Genomic DNA, 18,587 nt, shown 5'->3' with positions numbered 1-18,587 from the left:
CCACATAAGACTTTTATTTTTTCCCCTTTCATACACTGACCATATTATTATTATTATTATTATTATTGATCAGTTTAATATTATGTGGCATTCTTAATAAAATATTGGAACCACTCCACATAAAACTTTTTATTTTTGCCCCTTTCATAAACTGACCATATTTTTATTACTTATTATTATTTACTCTCTGACAAAACAGAACAGTCTGATGACCATATTATTATTATGAATTAATGTAAATAATAATAATAATAATATGGTCATCAGACTGTTTTGTCAGAGTAAATAACAATAATAATTACAATGTAATGTAATTATGAAATTTATGTTTTTGAATGGTAATAAGAATTTATAATTAAAAAAGAAATAAAGATATAAAAAATAAATTAAAATTAGTGATAAGTTTATTGCCGGGACCATTGCAAACAAGAAATTAAATAAACTGAAATAAAATAAAAAGTATTATTTGTATTATTTTATTTATTTATTTATTTATTATATGTTGTGTGTGTGTGTGCGTGTGTTTGTGTATCGACTACTGTATATTGTTAAAGAGTGTGGTTTCAAATGACTTTTTCCTCACACACGCTTTTTCTGTCACATATTGACATTGAAGGGGGAAAAAGGCGGGAAGCTTAAATAGCAAAGATTTGCGTGCGCGCGCACGAGACAAGGCGCGCCCCCGCGCAGCCTCAACGCTAGAAAACCCTCCGCCTGGGCCGCAGCACACGCTTCGGGATAGAGCGCGAGACCGCAGGCGCGGCAGCGGCGGAAAGGCACTAAAAAGGAAAAAAGGGAGGGGCTGTTCTCCCGGCAAAAAAAAAGGGACCGGCAAAAAGTAGGCCACGCGCAAGAAAGCTCCGATTGGCTTTAAAGGAGGGAAAAGGTAAGGTTAAAAAAAAAAAGGGAGAGGAGAGATGGCGGAGGGACCAAGACAAAGAGGAAGAAAGGAGACACGATGAAGTTCCAAAGCAAAAAAAAAGTGTGGGAGGGGGAGGGAGAGAGGAGGAGCCAGGATTGGTGACGCTGGTGGACTTCTCGCTGATTGGATAAAACGTGAATGGGGCGGGCCATTGGTCGCGCGGGTAGGCGGGGCTGTGACGTAGAAAGAGTGACGGTTGGGAGAGGAATAGGAGTTAGGAGTGATTTGATGAGTGTGCGCAAGCGCACATGCATTCTGGGCGGAGGGTGGGTGGAGTTGGAGGCCCGCGCGAGTACGCGCTTGATAACGTGTCCTCCTCGCTCATTGGATAAAGCGTGAAGGGGCGGGGCTTTGGGTGGGCGGGGCTATGACGTAGAATGCTGAGGGAAAGAAAATGATGGTTGATGATGATGCAGAAATAGGGAAGGGGAGGGAAGAGGAAAGAAAGGCGCTTTTGCCTCACTCTGAGGCAATTCCCCCCCTTTTTTCTGTTTGCTTTTGGGATTATTATTATTATTATTATTATCCTTTTATTTTTAAATAAAATGTTTATTCTGGCACCAGTTTTTGTGGAGGCCTCTTTTAATACCAAGTGAATTTTGACACCACACACACACCTGAATAAGAAAACCTTTTAAAAACACAAAGGGGTAGAAGAAAAATGCCTGATACAGGCCTAAAATCCAAAACAGACTGCAGAAATAATCCACTTTGAGACCGCTTCAACTGCTAGGGAATCATGGGAAATGTAGTTTATTGTGGCACCAGAGCTCTCTCTGGCAGAGAATGCTCAATGTCTCACAAAATTACAAATCCCAGGATCCCCTAGCATTGCTCCAGGGCAGTTAAAGCGGTATCAAAGCGGGTTATTTCTGTGGTGCTTTGTGGCACCTACATTAGAGTTAATACAGCCTGATGCTGCTTTAATGACTGCCAAAATAAAGCAGGTTGACGCCACTTTTAACAGCCATGGCTCAGTGCTATGGAATTCTGGGAACAGTGTTATCAGATAAAGCATCAAAAGGTCCAAAACAGACTGCAGAAATAATCCACTTTGAGACCGCTTCAACTGCTAGGGAATCATGGGAAATGTAGTTTATTGTGGCACCAGAGCTCTCTCTGACAGAGAAGGCTAAGGGTCTAACAAAACTACAGTTCCCAGGATTCCCTAGCATCAAGCCAGGTCTTCTCCAAATGATTTTATTTCTGCAGTGTGTTTTTAGGCCACAGATAAATGTAATAACACCCCAAAATACTTCAGAATAAAAAATACATTCTGCAATCGGTATACAGAGGAATTATGGGGCCTGTAGTTTTGTGAGACATTGAGCCTGAGAGCTCTGGTGACACAATAAACTACAGCTCCCAGGATTCCCTAGCACTGAGCCAGGGCAGTTAAAGCGGTCTCAAACTGGGTTATTACAGTAATGCTGTTCGTTTTATTGACTGCATTTTTAGATAACATCTTGTTTTGTATTGTTGGTTTTGCGTTTTGTTGTAATCCCGCCTCGATCTGAAGGGAGAGGCGGAAAATATAAATAAAATGTATTATTATTATTATTATTATTATTATTATTATTATTATTTCTGCAGTGCGTTTTGGACCGATATGAAAGCATACCACAACAGAGCTGTCAACAAACTTCCAGTTCAAGATACAAACAATTGAGAGACTAAAAAAAGAAGGGGACGATAAATCCCATATAATTCCAAAAACCACCAAACACTAGAACCTACATATGGCAAATACGTTAACCATATAGGTCAATGCAACACAATACAAAATGTGCAAGGTTGCTTCCGTTTTTATACTTCGTGCAACTAAAAGACAAGTTTTCATGCTAGTGATTTCCCTAGAGATGTTGGCTGGGATCGTGTTGGGGACGTGCATCTCCGTAACGGGATTTAGGTCTCCAGGAATTAGGATTAGGCCTTGTAGGGCCTTTGAGATTAAAAGAAAGAAGCTGGCAGCAAATGCAGCTGAGGGAGTAGACTTTAATCTAGGAAACCTCATAAAGCCAACTTCTTTCTTTCTTTCAGTTAGTCTCAAAGGTGCTACAAGATCTGTCTGTGCATTGTTTGCGTCCCGTTACACAGCTTCACAACGCACTAATAGCAAAGGGTAAAGTTGCGTAACGTACGCCATGATGGAGGATTCTGGCCTTACGTATATGCAATATCTGCCCTTCCTGTTAAATATCACCAAAGCCCTCTCATATATGTGTGTGTGTGTGTGTATTAAAATACATATTACACATAATATATATGTATGTATAATCCTATATCCTTTTTCTTCCTTACAAAGACTTGTAACTTCAGCTGCAGGAATCTTTCCTTCTAACTACAAGCTGTCATTTCAAATAACATTTACGATTCTTTCCAATATCTTGCAAGATCCTCTATTCCTTTTTTCAGGTTCAGTTACTCCAAAAGGCTTCATCTTCCAAGCCTTTCATTGCTCCTTGGAGGAAAATCCGAGGAGACCATGGATCACCTCGCCTCCTTCAGCAGTAAGTGGTTTTTAAACGAAACAATCCTGAATTTAGCATCCCACAACTGAGACAGGACTGGGGCTGATGGGAATCGCAGTCCATCGGTATTTAAATGGCCACATATTTCTAACCCCTTGGTTCGGAGCAACAGTACTCAAGATGGGGTAAAGGAGGTCCAAGTTCGATTCTTGGCCACTTGGATGACCAGAAATACACTGCTAGGTTTAGTCTCAGTAACAGAGACGGTTCCCATCTGCATCAGTGATTCTCAAACTTTGGTCCTCCAGATGTTTTGGACTCCATCTCCCAGAATTCCTGACTATTGGCCAAGCTGGCTGGGGCTTCTGGGAGGTGAAGTCAAGTTTTTGGAAAGCACTGATCCACGTGCAAAAAAAGAAGATCTAGACACAGCAGTACGTTCTGTGTTTGAATATTCTCCTTTGTATTGTGAAACCATGGATGGATGGATGGATGGATGGATGGATAGATAGATAGATAGATAGATAGATAGATAGATAGATAGATAGATATTGAAAGCACCTCCAAATGCATTTATCTGTATTAGAAAACCGTTCTGTTTACCTTCTGGAGCACTAGGCACAAATATATGTGATAACTAGAGTATTAATCAAGGTATTATGTTAGAATGGGACCCCAAAGGAGACATAGATATTTGATAGTCTACTATATATAAGCTTATTTTTCCTCCCCAAACCTTTTGCCTTCGCAGACGACCCTTTCGACAAGCCGCCATGCCGAGGCTGTTCCTCGTACCTTGCGGAGCCCTACATAAAATGCGCAGAGTGCGGACCGCCTCCGTTCTTTCTGTGTTTGCAGGTAAAGCGCATATCTGTACAAATAGGAAAAGTAAAAACCAAGCGTGAGGATGGTGTTCACGAAGCATGTAAACCAAGCATCCAAATAACCAGAAGCACAAGGTTCCCATGAAGTTGCCCCAAACCCTTGTTAGGTTGCCCCACCAAGAATGAACAGGATCCTGTTCTATCTTCTAGAAGGGGTTTCTTGACCGACGGGAACCGAAAATCGAAGTCGATTAAATGTGTTCCCTCTTAAAGAGTTTTATTACACAACAGCAATAAAAAGGAGATTGTTGGTCTGGAAAGTCCCAGCCAAAAACCCAATATATTTGGGATACAAGCCCAAGAAAGGAGGTGGGATTTTGCACCCTCCGTTCTTTTCTCTCTACTCAGTTAGTACAAAACCTGCGATTCCTCAAATCTCAATACAGCAAAGAAGGCGAAGGAGAGTAAATTGCGGTCAAATTCCTTGTTTTGCAGTGTTTCACAAGAGGATTTGAATACAAGAAGCACCAGAGCGATCACACCTATGAAATAATGGTAAGCGCACAGTTTTCGGTTATCTTTCCAGGCTGTTGTCATTGATCTCTAAAAGATGCACACCTTGTTAGAAAACTTTGGCCTGTTACAGACTGCCAAAATAAAACTGCTTGGGGTCTCTTTGGAGATATGCTGTTTAAATGACGCCTGGGTCCTAAGAGTCCGGAAGTCGCGCCAAAGCCACACTCCATTCCTAAGCACTGGAGGGCAGCTTTGGTGCAGCTTCCGGATTCTTAGGATGCACGCATCATTTAAACAGCATACCTCCAAAGAGACCCCAAGCAGCTTTATTTTGGCAGTCTGTAACAGGCCATAGACACTCCTTTGTACAACAGTCATGTCATTATCCTTGTACACAAGACTTAACCAGAAATCATGCTTGTTGTACGGGACAATTGCATTTCCCAACCCCAGATATCAGAGATCTGGCTTGTGTCCTCTGGAGGGAGTCCTTGAGTTGTAAAACATTATCGTTTGGGATTTGTCCTGCTCCGTGGAGAAAGAGGAACGGCTTTGCGCAGCAGCCACCTTCGGCTGAATTCAACATTAACTATGTGTGCATTAAGAGCGCTTCTTGCAGTTACATTCTCATACTAAACATAGCAATTTTAGCCATACAGATTGGCCACTGTTTAAAAAAGCAAATGGATTTGATTGTTTGATATCGCTATCGACTATTACACAGATCCACTAAATCTGGTTTTGCAAAAGGTATAGTGCATAGTATAGGGGCAAGCAGATTTTGGGCCTCTCCAATTGGAAATGGCTGGGCTCCTCTAACACATCATCCCCTAGCCTTTAGGGCCTAGTTTTGTGTGGGTTTTTCACGCTCTGTGGCCATGTTCTGGAAGAGTTTGTTCCTGATGTTTCACCAGCATCTGTGGTTGGCATCTTCAGAGAATGCTGGCATAAGCTATTACATACCCAACTCTCTTCCATGCCAGCATTCTCTGAAGAGGCCAAAGCCACAGATGCTGGCGAAACGTTAGGGATAAACTCTTCTAGAATATGGCCACAGAGCCCAAAAACCCCACAGAAAACTATGGATGCTGGCCATGAAAGCCTTCGACTATCTCCTTGAGTCTAGATTAAGACTATCCATCTATTAGTTAGACTGTAGAAGGCAGAAGCAAAGAGATTAAAACATTGTTCTCTCCATTGTATTTCCAGAAGAGTTACAGAGAGTGTCAAAGTTTGGAAAACACACTATACCTTGCAACCCATTACTTCTCAGGGTTAAGGAAAGAGTAAAAATGTTATATTCGGACAAAGAGGAAGAACAGTACTTTTCGATGTAAGAAACCATGGTTGGAATCATCTATCATGGCATACATTACATGCCTTTACATGTACTTAGCTGCTAAGTACATATATATGTAGCAAAGGTGCTAAGGAGCCCTGTTTGTGAATTGCAAAGCTGAGTTATTGGGGCACCGGTAGTACAGCCTACCCATGCACTGGGTTGCACCCAAAATTAATGCCGTCCAATGCTTTCCTTCCGCTCAGACCTCCAACTTCCCCGTCCTTGATCCAACTTGGACGGCTCAAGAAGAAATGGCCCTCCTAGAAGCCGTGATGGACTGTGGCTTTGGAAACTGGTGAGAAGATGTGGCTGAGGAGCTGCTGGAATTGGTTTGGAGAGATGTCAGATTTCATGGAGTAACACTGTCCCTCTCTGAATCAGACCGTTGTGTAACCTTTACCATTTCCTCTCCCTCTTGTAGGCAAGACGTAGCCAACCAGATGAGCACCAGGACGAAAGAGGAGTGCGAAAAGCATTACATGAAACACTTCATCAACAACCCCCTTTTTGCCTCCTCATTGCTGAACCTGAAGCAGGCGGAAGAGAACCACCATGCCGACACGGCCATCCCGTTTTATTGTAAGTGTCCATCCCAGGGTAGGATCCAGAACATCTCATTCTCTCATTTTGGGTCTAACAAATGGGCCTTCAAAGGGGTGCGCTCAAGTAAAGGAACGAAGGGCAAAATCTGCAGGGCATGCGCTCTCCACAAGCCTTTGACACCCCAAATATGTGTTGCTTTTCCCCCCAGCTTCTGAAGATCCTCCACGACCGACCTTTGATTCCTTGCTCTCCAGGGATATGGCTGGATACATGCCAGCCAGGGCAGACTTCATTGAGGTAGGAATAGTAATCATCATCATCATCATCATCATCTCTCTGGGATCACTATTGCTTTTTCTACTGGAATGAAATAGGATGGATAGGGTTTTTTAACATGTTTTGTATGATGGCGACGATTAGGATGGATAGGGTTTTTTGCTTCATTTTGTGTCTTCTTGACCATCACAAGCCCTCCTCTTCCCTTCCCTGTTTTTGAACATCTAATTTCCACAGGAGTTTGACAATTACGCCGAATGGGATTTAAGGGATATAGATTTTGTGGAGGACGACTCAGACCTTTTACACGGTGAGTTCGAATTTGTCGTCGTCAAAAACAATGTCTATTTCCCCTCGACGCGTTACTAAGTTGGGGTTGTTTTGCATGCTGCAGTGAGAACCGGTTGCTGTTGTTGTTGTTGTTGTGGGGATTTGTGAGATACCTTTGGTGTCAATTCCCTAATGTGAGGGATTTATCCCTTTGGTCTCTGTTCTTCCCAAACTTTCGCAGCTTTGAAGATCGCAGTTGTAGATATCTATCATTCTAGGCTGAAGGAAAGGCAACGGAGGAAAAGGTGAGCCCCAAACTCTTTCTCTTCCAAACTGAGTGTGCCTTGTTGAACTGTGTTTTTGTGAAACAGCCATTTCCAAGGATGAAACCTGATGTAAATGAGGGCAGTTGTGTTGGTTATTCGTGAGTCTGTTCCGTTTATGTATAAAGGCAGGTCAGATGGAGTCAGATTTTAACAGCGAATGTTAAAATGGAACAGATTGCAGTGAACTAAAATGGAAGGGGTGGGATTGTGCAGCAGTTTGAATGGCTGCTTTATCAGACAACATTGGCGCTTGGAACAGAGACAAACACAACAAGTCAACAGAGTACCTGGCTTTGTACAGTGAGGTGTACAGATGTGTGACTCACAGCTATTCAGTTCCGATATTCAGCCCACATAATGTCAATAGCTATGATGGAGTATCTCTGCAAAAATCAGGAGCTACGATGGTGTCACTCTCCAAAAATCCAAAAAGGAGGAGATGTGTTGTGTAACCAATTCATTTGCACCATGTTGCATAAAGATTAGAGTGGTCTTGTGCTGCCTTTTGCTATTTCAATCAGGTTTGCTATCTGCATGATGTTCCAAACTCCTTATCTGTCAAGAAAATGACGGAGCACTTCAGCCTTTCCAATGATGCATGATGTGCTGACAAACATGAATATGCAATTGGTTCTTTGAGGAATACTCATTTGCATTATAAAAAAGATAATATTTATAAAGGAATTGTTTGTGATGTGTAACGCTACTGATCTTCCAAAATGATTTTCCAAAAATGAGGTAGGAAAGCAGGAATCTTGACACTCACTGGTTTGTAACTCCAGCTGGTTTTTCAAATTGGGTGCCTCTAGATCTGTTGGACTACATCTCCCATCAAGACCACCAGCCATAGGCCTGTTAGAGACTGCCAAAATAAAGCTGCTTGGGGTCTCTTTGGAGGTATGCTATTTAAATGACACATGGGTCCTAAGAGTCCGGAGGTCGCGCCAAAGCCACACTCCATTCCTAAGCACCGGAGTGCAGCTTTGGTGCAGCTTCTGGATTCTCAGGATGCATGCATCACTTAAACAGCATACCTCCAAAGAGACCCGAAGCAGCTTTATTTTGGCAGTCTGTAACAGGCCATAATATGATGAGAGATTTGAGTCCGGCACATTTGAGGGGTACCAGATTACGGGAAACATTTTGTTATGTGAAAAAAGGAAAAGGTTAGACTATAAAATCCATCCTTGATGTACTAGTTTTTCCATTTAATTTGGATATTTTACATGGCTGTGAGTCCTCTTTGGTATATAGCGCTATATAGCGCTACTCTGCTTGCCCAGTCTATAAGCAAGGCATTTTGCAGCTTTCCTGCTTTTCTGCTTATGGGATACTTGTAGAGCTAATTTGGGATCTGTCATTTGAATTGCAGGATTGTCAGAGACCATGGACTGATCAATCTCCGAAAATTCCAGAGTGAGTAACTCGGCATTTAATAAAATATTATATTATAATTCCAGAGTGAGTAACTGCCACGCTGCCCAGCGAAAGCTACTCTGAAACAGTGCTGCTCGATCCATAATGAATGTTCGCTATCATTTGGACTATCATTTGCCCCTTGCGAAATGATCCCTAGGGCAACCTGAAGCATTGCTCGCTTAAATGCTAATGGTCTGAGTGTGTTTTAAACTGCAACAGTACTGGTTTCAGGTAGGCACTGAACCCGGTCAATGACTTGAAGACTGGGGGTCCCTAGACATAGGTCTAGGAACCCCCTGATCAAGCCATTTTTAAAAAAGCTGTATACTAAGTTGGAAATGACTTGGAGACACACAACAATACATTGCACAGTATTGTGGTACTGAAGCAAAGATTCACTATCTACATACCCCCTTCAACATGTTACCCTAGTCTTATCAGTACTAACTGGCCTAGTCCTATAAAAAACCTCATCTGAGAATAAAATCTGAGTTTGTAGACCTTCTAGCCCTAGTATCCAAGTGCTGAAAAGGTGTAACCCCTGAGTCCATGCAACAAGTCCCATGGGTATCGCAGGTGCTCTATTGCTGTAGAGCTTTTGTGTTAATTCGACAACAGATCATTTTGCAGTGAATCCACATAAAGGATATAGTCAGGAATTGTTCATAGTGGGGGATTTCGACAGCGTCTGTCTGACCTTAGTATGTTGCGAGGACGCATCCGGCAGGAGGCGGCATATGAAATCATTGCGCGCGCATGTTGTCATCTTGAATCCTTGTTCTCTGGCCATCCAAAATAGCAACTTTCTGTGTCTTGCAGTCCTAGAGAGAAGATACCCAAAGGAGGTTCAAGATCTCTATGAGACAATGAGGCACTTTGCGAGGATACTGGGACCGACAGAGCATGACAAATTCATAGAAAGTCACGCACGTAAGCATCTTCTGGCCTCGCGTATTTAACGTTTTGGGGGGAGATAAACATGCCATCCATGGGGAAATGTATACATCACCTCTCAATGGAAGCTCTAAGAAAGGACACCACTAGGTTACCTTGCCACCAGTTGCTGCCTTGTCTGTGGCAAAGAATAAAAGACAGAAAATGATAGCGCCTTTTGTTAACAAACCTATTACCTGGCATTTTTTAAGCACTTCATGTATTAAATACCGACCGGTTTGTTATAGCTTTAGTTAGAAAAGCAGAAATTATGTACACATAGACATACACACATGCTAGGTATAGATTGGTCTATGGAAACAAGGCCTATTGGAAGCTTTTTATTCTCAGCCGCATCTTTAAAATAATCCAACAGCGGGGCCTTGATCATTTTCTTTTAGGACAGGAGGTTGGAGAGAGAAGTTATTCGCATGGTTACCTAAAAGTTGCATTGTTCTTGTCTGTAGAGAACAGACATAGGGAAGAAGAGCTAATCCAAACTTTTCATTTTGCCCATTAAATAGCATTGTGCGATTCATGAGCCTATCCAATTCAAAGAGATAGATTTATTGTTTCAATGGTATCAGATAGCTTGAGTAGGAATACCACAAGCCTTCATTTCCTGAAGCAAAAATTACACATTCACCGTTTTGGATCTGTGTCCCTAAGCAAAATGAACAGGTTTTAACACCGTTGTTACAGGGACAAAGAGTAACAACACCTGATGCAAGATGTTGTGGATTAACTCAGGTGTACAGAGTGCAGAAGTTACACCATATTTAAACACAGTTGTTAACAGGTCCTTTGCTGTGAGTAACAAACGTGATTAAGTGTAACTAAACCTCCTGGCCTTTTTACTAGACCAGGGGTAGGCAACCTTTTTGAGCCGGGGGCCGGGTTGCTTTCCCTCAGGCGACTGGGGGGCCGGGGGTGGAGCTTCCACCCTCCGGGGTCGGTGCCGCACGCCGGGGGCGGAGCTTCCACCCTTGAGGGGCGGGGCCGCGTGCCGGAGGCGGAGCTTCCACCCTCCAGGAGCCAGGCCTCCTGATCTTTGCCGGCCCCTGAGGGGCCCCAAGCCCCGTCAGAGGCTGGTAAAAAAGCCGGCGGGGGCCGCCAGCACTGGAGGACTCCAGGGACAGCAGTGGGCCCCTAAGAGACCTCCTGCCGCCGCCGGAGGCCTCTTGGAGGACTCCAGGGACGGCAGTGGGCCCCTCAGAGACCCCCTGCCGTCGCCGGAGGCCTCTTGCAGGACTCCAGGGAAGGCAGCGGGCCTCCTAAAGGCCCGCTGCCACCTCCAGAGCCCCGTTTGGGGACTCCAGGGGCGGCAGCGGGTCCCTTAAAGGCCCGCTGCCTCCTCCGGAGCCCCGTTTGGGGACTCCTGGGGCGGCAGCGGGTCCCTTAAAGGCCCGCTGCCTCCTCCGGAGCCCCGTTTGGGGACTCCAGCGGCGGCAGCGGGTCCCTTAAAGGCCCGCTGCCTCCTCCGGAGCCCCGTTTGGGGACGCCAGCGGCGGCAGCGGGTCCCTTAAAGGCCCGCTGCCTCCTCCGGAGCCCCGTATGGGGACTCCAGCGGCGGCAGCGGGTCCCTTAAAGGCCCGCTGCCTCCTCCGGAGCCCCGTTTGGGGACTCCAGCGGCGGCAGCGGGTCCCTTAAAGGCCCGCTGCCTCCTCCGGAGCCCCGTTTGGGGACTCGTGGGGTGGCAGCGGGTCTCTTAAAGGCCTGTTGCCTCCTCCGGAGCCCCGTTTGGGGACTCCTGGGGCAGCAGCGGGTCTCTTAAAGGCCCGCTGCCTCCTCCGGAGCCCCATTTGGGGACTCCTGGGGCGGCAGCGGGTCTCTTAAAGGCCCGCTGCCCATAGCGGTGAAGTCTCGCGCAACCTTTTCTGTGGTCGCACGAGACTTCACCGCTATGGGCGCCACCATTTTTTCTCCCAAAATGGCGGCGAAGTCTCATGCGACCTCAAGGAAGGTCGCGCGAGACTTCGCCGCCATTTTGGGAGAAAAATGGCGGCACCCATAGAGGCAAAAAGCCGCATTTGGCGGCGGCTGCTGCTGCCGCAGGTCAGGTAAATAGCCTCCGCGGGCCGGATCCGGCCCGCGGGCCGCAGGTTGCCGACCCATGTACTAGAGGAACAGCACATAAGGATTATAGGATACAAACTGATGTACGACATACTTCAGAGAACCCTGTCCTTGTGGAAATAGGCGTCTGTGGCCTGTTACAGATTGCCAAAATAAAGCTGCTTCGGTTCTCTTTGGAGGTATGGTATTTAAATGACGCATGGGTCCTAAGAGTCCGGAGGTCGCGCCAAAGCCACACTCCATTCCTAAGCACTGGAGGGCAGCTTTGGTGCAGCTTCTGGATTCTTAGGATGCATGCATCATTTAAACAGTATACCTCCAAAGAGACCCGAAACAGCTTTATTTTGGCAGTCTGTAACAGGCCTATGGATACTTAATCTTTAGTGCGCCAAATATTAATTTTGAAACAGACTGCCCTGGGGAGGACTTATGGAAAAATTTCAGTTCAAAGAACGTCACCGATGTTTATGGGGATCCCAATAAAGGTTGAGTCATGTTTTGGAGATGCCACAGATATGTCCCTCTGGATGTGGCTTCGTCTTCTGCCTCATTCTTCCGTCGTCTAATTACCTAATTTGCATAATTAACCAACTTTGATTGACCCGTCCGCATTCCAAGAGCTGAAGTTGTCATTCCGCTCAGTTTCTGCTTTCGGTTTGATGAGATTCCCAGTCCACTATCAACAACATCAGAGCCGTTTCCGTGTTTCATTCCAGCTGGATTCGCGGCAAAGGGAGTGGCAGTTTCTGCATAGCTCTGGATTTAATAATCTCCACGTTTCCTTCTTAGGTACATACGAGAGGTTTTTAGTTAGCTCAAGTAATGTGGCAAGCGCATCATTCATGCATCTATAAACATGACCTTCTATAATATGACTTTAATGCCCCTCTCCTTCCCTGCCCCACCACCATGTCCTATGTGGAAAATAGATGCTAACTATTCATGTTCAAAACTATTTCTGTGGCGCTTTCAAGTGTTCAAAATGCTTCGGAACATTTATACACATATACCTCGGTTAATGAAATCGATGTGTTCCTGAGCATTACTCCTTTAACAGAAAGTGTGGTACCAGAGGCAGAAGTAATAGCCTACCCTTAAACTACTGTAAGACGCAAATGCCCTTGTGTTATTGAAGGAAGGGATTTTAATAGGAAACCTTTGCTTGAGCTGTATCTTGCTTTGGAAGAGAAATAATAACAACCTTTCTTCATTATCCCAATGTCAAAACCAGTGGAGTTTGAACTGCGGAGGGAAATCAAAAGGCTACAGGAATACAGGACAGCCGGCATCACCAACTTCTGCAGTGAGTATGCGCAGGAAAGATAGGATCAAGGGTGCGCTGGGGTGCGGGATACTTTAGAGAAGCCATCTGCAACCAAATTGAGTCCCTGTTCACCAAATTGTGGGGGCAATTGGGGAAGGGAGAGACAGGGCTTTTGAACAGATTCAAATCCTGGGTATTTCAGGAGTGCACAGGATGGCAATTTCTCAACTAAAGAACTGGCTTACTCATGAACCGTATAATGCGTGTCATGAGAGGGATACAGTTATGACATGTCTAGTGTCATATCCTGCTTCCTGATGGAGGAAAAAGATCCCTTAGATCAGCTTGCATTAAGGGTTTGAATTTGCCCACAAGGGTCACAGGAACGGTGCTCAGGAGCAAACATTGGCCAAAGAAATCTCCAATAAGCCCCAGCAGGGATTGCACTCCTGTCCCCCAATTTTAACATTAACATGCTTAAAAGATCATCTTGCAACCAGTATTAACCACAGCTTTGGAAAGTGGCTGCAGAGTAGCACTCCCAGAATCCCCCATGGTGGCCGTGGTTGTATATATACTAAAGTCTAGGAGTAAAAGCAACTTGCCAAGCACTGGCGCTGACCTGCGTTTTGTTGGCCCAGGCGCGAGAGCGTACGACCGGCTCAAGAAAACGCGCGAGGAGGAGCGGCTGAAGCGCACCATGCTTTCCGAAGTCCTGCAGTACATCCAGGACAGCAACGCCTGCCAGCAGTGGCTCAGCCGACAAGCCGATCTGTACGTCCGCAGTAACCCTGGGGTTGGTTCTTGCTTTCCAGTAAGGCCCAATTCAACCTGACATGCCTCCACACTCTCTCGCGAACCTACAATATAAGCATTTTGTTTTGAGGACTGCATAATCTGTGACAAAAAACAGAAGAAATGCATATAACCCCTTGAATCTGATGTGCCACTATTGCAATGGGAAAAATACCCAAAAGTAGGGCTAAGGTAGTATCGTGAAAGAAGGGAAGCATTTGACACCTTTATAGGATAGACGACAGGTATCGCTGTTTACCTTTCCAGGTGTAAATGATCATAGAGGGGAGTACATTAGTATAAATAATATATATATTGAACCATTAGCAGTGAGGAATGAAGCTAGTTGTGATCAGCACTTCGCATGGCGATATTGACTCAACCCTTTCTAATGCTGCCTGTGATATAATCCATATGTATCTTTATTTCATTTGCAGTGATTCTGGTCTGAGTCCCTCCATGCCAGTTTCGTCCAATTCAGGTAAATGTTTCTCAGAGTTCAGCCGCTGTTACAGGCTTTGCACATGCCAGCTGTCACTTTTAATGCACTTAGAAGTGAGAAAACTGAACATTAATGCTTTGGTCACTTTTTCCCCTGAGTTACAATAAAGGGTTTGGGCTTAAATCCATCTCTGTCTCAAGTGAAGTGGGTCTGCTGAACTGTGTTTGCAACACTGAAGTGTTGGTTCAGCAGCCCTACTCTAGTCGGAGCTAAAAGTTGGATGTATGATATGTTATTTACTATCATCAGCTTTGACTTATGATGGCCTCATGAAACCTCTGTCAAACGCCCGGCTCAGGTCTTGCAAAAGTGGGGCAGCCATGGCTTCCTTGACTGAATCAACCCACTTTTTAGTGCAGTCTTCCCCGTTTCCTAGTGCTTTCCACCCTAAAGAGCATTGGTGCCTTTTCCAGTGAATTAAACCACCTGCCTCAGAAGAAGGCAATGGGCAAACCGTGCCAAGAAAACCCCATGATAGGTTCACCTTAGGATCGCCCCAAGTCAGAAGTGACTTGAAGGCACACAACGACAACAGCAATGCTTGTCAAACAGAGACGGTGCAGAACGCTCGTATCTGTCTTTAGAAAACCAACGCAGTCCCAAAATATAACCTCTGATATAGCAATAGCAACTTCATTTATATACTGCTTCATACCACATAAGCAACTGTAAGCTAACTGTAAGATATCTCTGGGCCTGAAGTGAGGAATGCATCAAACTCATTAGTGAATAATGCTGTTTAGTTGCTCTCTCCAAGATGGAAGTGGAAGGGAATGTGGCTGAACATGGATGTGCTTTAAAACAACAACGACGACACTTCTCTCCAACAGCTCATTGCCTCACCAGGCTGTTTTCCCGTTACTCAGCTGCACATTTCCAGTGACTACCTCTCAGGGCCTGAATGAAGTGTGACTAACGCAGCACATTTCTGCTCTCTGATGTGTAACTTGTTGAATGCTGCAAGCCTCAGTGGAAAGGTGACGTTAAGAAGAATGTCAGGCATACTTAGTTTCGGATGCACAGCACACGCCCCAGTTCACCCATAACCCGGCATTCTGCATTCAAAGCTGGATGCGCTGGGTTCAAATCCCCACTTAGGCCAAGGATTTCCTGAGCAGATTCCCCTTTGCCAGCTTCCGGCTGCATTCCTTGGCATATCTGCCAGGAATTACATACCAGGCGGCTCGGCGGTGCTGACTTCCTAGTATATATGACTAAATACTGTTGAGCTCCACGGGGCTTAACTACCAAGTAAACATGTTGATTTGGATTTGGAGCCTGCTTGGCCCCAAAGGCCGGGTAGCTTGCAATCTAATACAAAGATACACCGCAGAATCAAAGTAAAAGTAGATCAATCTTTATTTTTTGACTCCATCTACATCTGAGCGCTCCTCTTCCCTCTGGGCTCCTTTCTGATCACAGAAACTTACGTATAATATTACTGACCTTCGGTTCAAAATATCCCAGCTCTCCAGCCATTGCCATAGTTTGTGAACAGCTTTAACCCTCCACCTTTTCAGTATCTCTCTCGAATCAACACACATGACTGAGGATGCCATCTATGCCATTTTCATTATTGCACCGCTCCTCCTTTTTAAACTATTGCAACATGTGCAGGAAGAAGAAAAAGAGCCGATGTTCAGAATGACCTGCAATGATAGATGATGTGATGTCAGTTATTATTGTTACTATTAGTATTACAATTACTATTATTGTCTCCCCACAGGCAGGAGAAGCGCCCCACCATTGAACCTCACTGGCCTCCCTGGGACGGAAAAACTCAACGACAAAGAGAAGGAGGTAAATGCAACTCCTTGTATCAATGGAAGTCGGGTGGACGCATTGCCAGTGGTTTCCAACTCCATCCATGTAGCACTGCCTATAAGGGTTGGTTTCAGGGGTATCTGCAGTCGTGGCAGCGGTGCCACGACCGTAAATTTGAATGCAAAGAAATTACGAAGCCATAAGCCTCGCTTGCAACATCATAACTGCCTAAGAGGATGCCGACCTTATGCCATTGCTCCACCTTGCGATACTACATCTCTAGCTTGCCAAAGCAGCACCTGGAAACTGTCTCCCAGGCATATATTTGGAGCTAACATGAATACAGTCGGCCCTCCTTGTCCACAGATTTTTATCCATGGATTCAAGCATCCGCGGCTTAAAAATACTATTATAAAAAAGTATCAATTTCAAATAGCCAAGCATGCTTTTGCCATTTTATATAAGGGACACCGTTGTATTTAATGGGACTTGAGCATCCACGGATTTTGTTATCCATGGAGGTTCCTGGAACCAAACCCTATGGAGCAGGATTTGGCATTTATTCCGGTGGCAGAACTTGCAGGCTTTCCCATATTTGCAGGAATTTGAAAGGTGCCCCTTATCAGAAATGCAGTCTGGTGACTTTCTAGGTCCCTTAAGAAGTCGGGGAGGGAGAGAACCCATGACGGGGGGCGTAAATAAAACGCCGCTTTCTCTCCTAGTTGTGCCAGGTTGTTCGGCTGGTTCCCGGCGCCTACTTAGAGTACAAGGCGGCTTTGGTCAATGAGTGCCAGAAGCAAGGAGGCCTAAGGCTGGCCCAGGCGCGCGCCCTGATCAAGATCGACGTGAACAAAACCAGAAAGATCTACGACTTCCTCCTCCGAGAAGGATACATCACCAAAGCGTAACGGAGGAACGGCGGCGGCGGCCCTCGGGGACTTCTTGGGCAGCGCCCTTTCGAATCTAAAGACTTTGACTTTCACTTGAAATGGTCGTCTCGGAAAATGGCCCTCGTACCGTTTCCTTTTCTTTATCTTCCCCCCTTCCGAAAAACGTTCTCCTTTATAATAACGTTGGCATGACGGGAAAGAGATATGTGGGACGTGTAATCGATTATTAAAACCTGAGTGGGCATTTTGTCTCTGGTGCCTCTTCTAACCTTAAAAGAAAGGAACCGAGGAGGGTTTTTTGCTTTGGTGCCCCAAGTGGCAGGCGTCCAAAACCAGCGCTCTCTAAACATTTCGCGCTAAGCGTCTATGTGGGAGAAGCGGCAGGAAAAAACGTTTCTCTCCTTTCCATTTGCATTCCCCCCCCCCCCCCCCCGTATTAGAACCTGTGTGTTTTGAGAGGTTCGGCACGTGCCGAAGGCACTCAAAACGGCGTCACGTGTTCCAGTTACGCCATTCGAAAACGGCACCATTCAAGAGAGACCAGGGAGAGAATGTCAATTTAGAAAAACGTTTGGAGCAGAATAGAGCTATTCATCCTCTGGTTCCCAAGTGTCTTTTAAGTTAAGAGCTGAGGACTCAAGGAACGTATTCCTTCCCAGAGAAGCAAGGATGACAAACACAAAGTTTAAAACAGGTGGGAGGGCTGAAAGGAATATGCCTGTCCTCTAATAGAAGCAGCCAACATTAATCCTGTTTATTCAGGCTTTCGTCTGGTGTGTTGCTTTTGTGTCTGGTCTCTATAAATAACGCCTTGTGATATTTCATACTGCGCTAGTTATTTTTACACTTTTGAGTTGCAGCCCAGAAGTACCATGCTAACCGAGCAAACCAAAAAATGCAAGTCGAGAGGAGAGCAAGATATTTGTTTTGTCCCTGTATCAACTAACTACCGATGCACATTGCAATGCCCAAGATGTGTCAGGAAAGGGCAATTTTTGCAGCCAAATTAATTTATGCCAAGGGAGCAAACATCATTATAACCCTCGCTACCAAGTTACGAGCCCATAGCATATTCCTACAAGGCTGGTTGCTGGTGCTTAGGAGCTACGGTGGTGTTTTGTGGCACATGACCTCAAAAGATGTAAATGCGCACATCCACACCTTGTCCAAGTTGCAAAGCACTTCCTTGTGTGGTCATCTGGCGATGAATCTTGTGCAAACAGCCATGTCAGCAGCTCCTTGCAAGCCTGCATCAAACAAAAACAACCCCTGAAGCTTCCATGGCTTTGAGAGAACATTTGGACCCAATTTGTTTAAGATCAGATTGCTTGGAGTTCCTCAAAGATCAGATTGCTTGGAGTTCCTCAAAGCCATGGAATCAGGCACATGATATAATGGACCACTTTACCTCCATTTTACGCACCTCAAAAGGCAGCTTTATCAGTGTCCCTACT

At 45.2% G+C, this 18,587-nt stretch overlaps 1 protein-coding gene across 1 annotated transcript; it reads left to right on the top strand.

Annotated features, from left to right (window-relative positions):
- The first annotated feature begins 714 nt into the window (after window positions 1-714).
- TADA2A (transcriptional adaptor 2A) lies at window positions 715-17,524 on the top strand. Its single transcript, XM_089484122.1, has 16 exons — window positions 715-886; window positions 3,338-3,432; window positions 4,145-4,251; window positions 4,713-4,772; window positions 6,279-6,370; window positions 6,497-6,654; window positions 6,827-6,915; window positions 7,132-7,204; window positions 7,406-7,469; window positions 8,863-8,906; window positions 9,729-9,839; window positions 13,150-13,221; window positions 13,824-13,956; window positions 14,415-14,458; window positions 16,206-16,279; window positions 16,966-17,524. The coding sequence occupies exons 2-16, from the start codon at window positions 3,408-3,410 to the stop codon at window positions 17,149-17,151; spliced, it is 1,332 nt and encodes a 443-aa protein (XP_089340248.1). The 5' UTR covers window positions 715-886; window positions 3,338-3,407; the 3' UTR covers window positions 17,152-17,524.
- The last annotated feature ends 1,063 nt before the right edge of the window (window positions 17,525-18,587 follow it).

This window comes from Sceloporus occidentalis, unplaced genomic scaffold (assembly GCF_023333645.1).
Source record: "Sceloporus occidentalis isolate IW3139 unplaced genomic scaffold, rSceOcc1.0.p SCAF_21, whole genome shotgun sequence".
NCBI lineage: Eukaryota > Metazoa > Chordata > Lepidosauria > Squamata > Phrynosomatidae > Sceloporus > Sceloporus occidentalis.
The sequence above is the reverse complement of the archived record's forward strand: the minus strand, read 5'-3'. Positions and strand labels throughout refer to the sequence as shown.

Excerpts from the sequence above, each read along its gene's own strand:
- TADA2A (XM_089484122.1), top strand. The coding sequence starts at position 3,408 with ATGGATCACCTCGCCTCCTTCAGCA. Across the intron at positions 7,205-7,405 it reads CGACTCAGACCTTTTACACG|CTTTGAAGATCGCAGTTGTA; the intron begins GTGAGTTCGAAT and ends AAACTTTCGCAG. Across the intron at positions 14,459-16,205 it reads GCCAGTTTCGTCCAATTCAG|GCAGGAGAAGCGCCCCACCA; the intron begins GTAAATGTTTCT and ends GTCTCCCCACAG.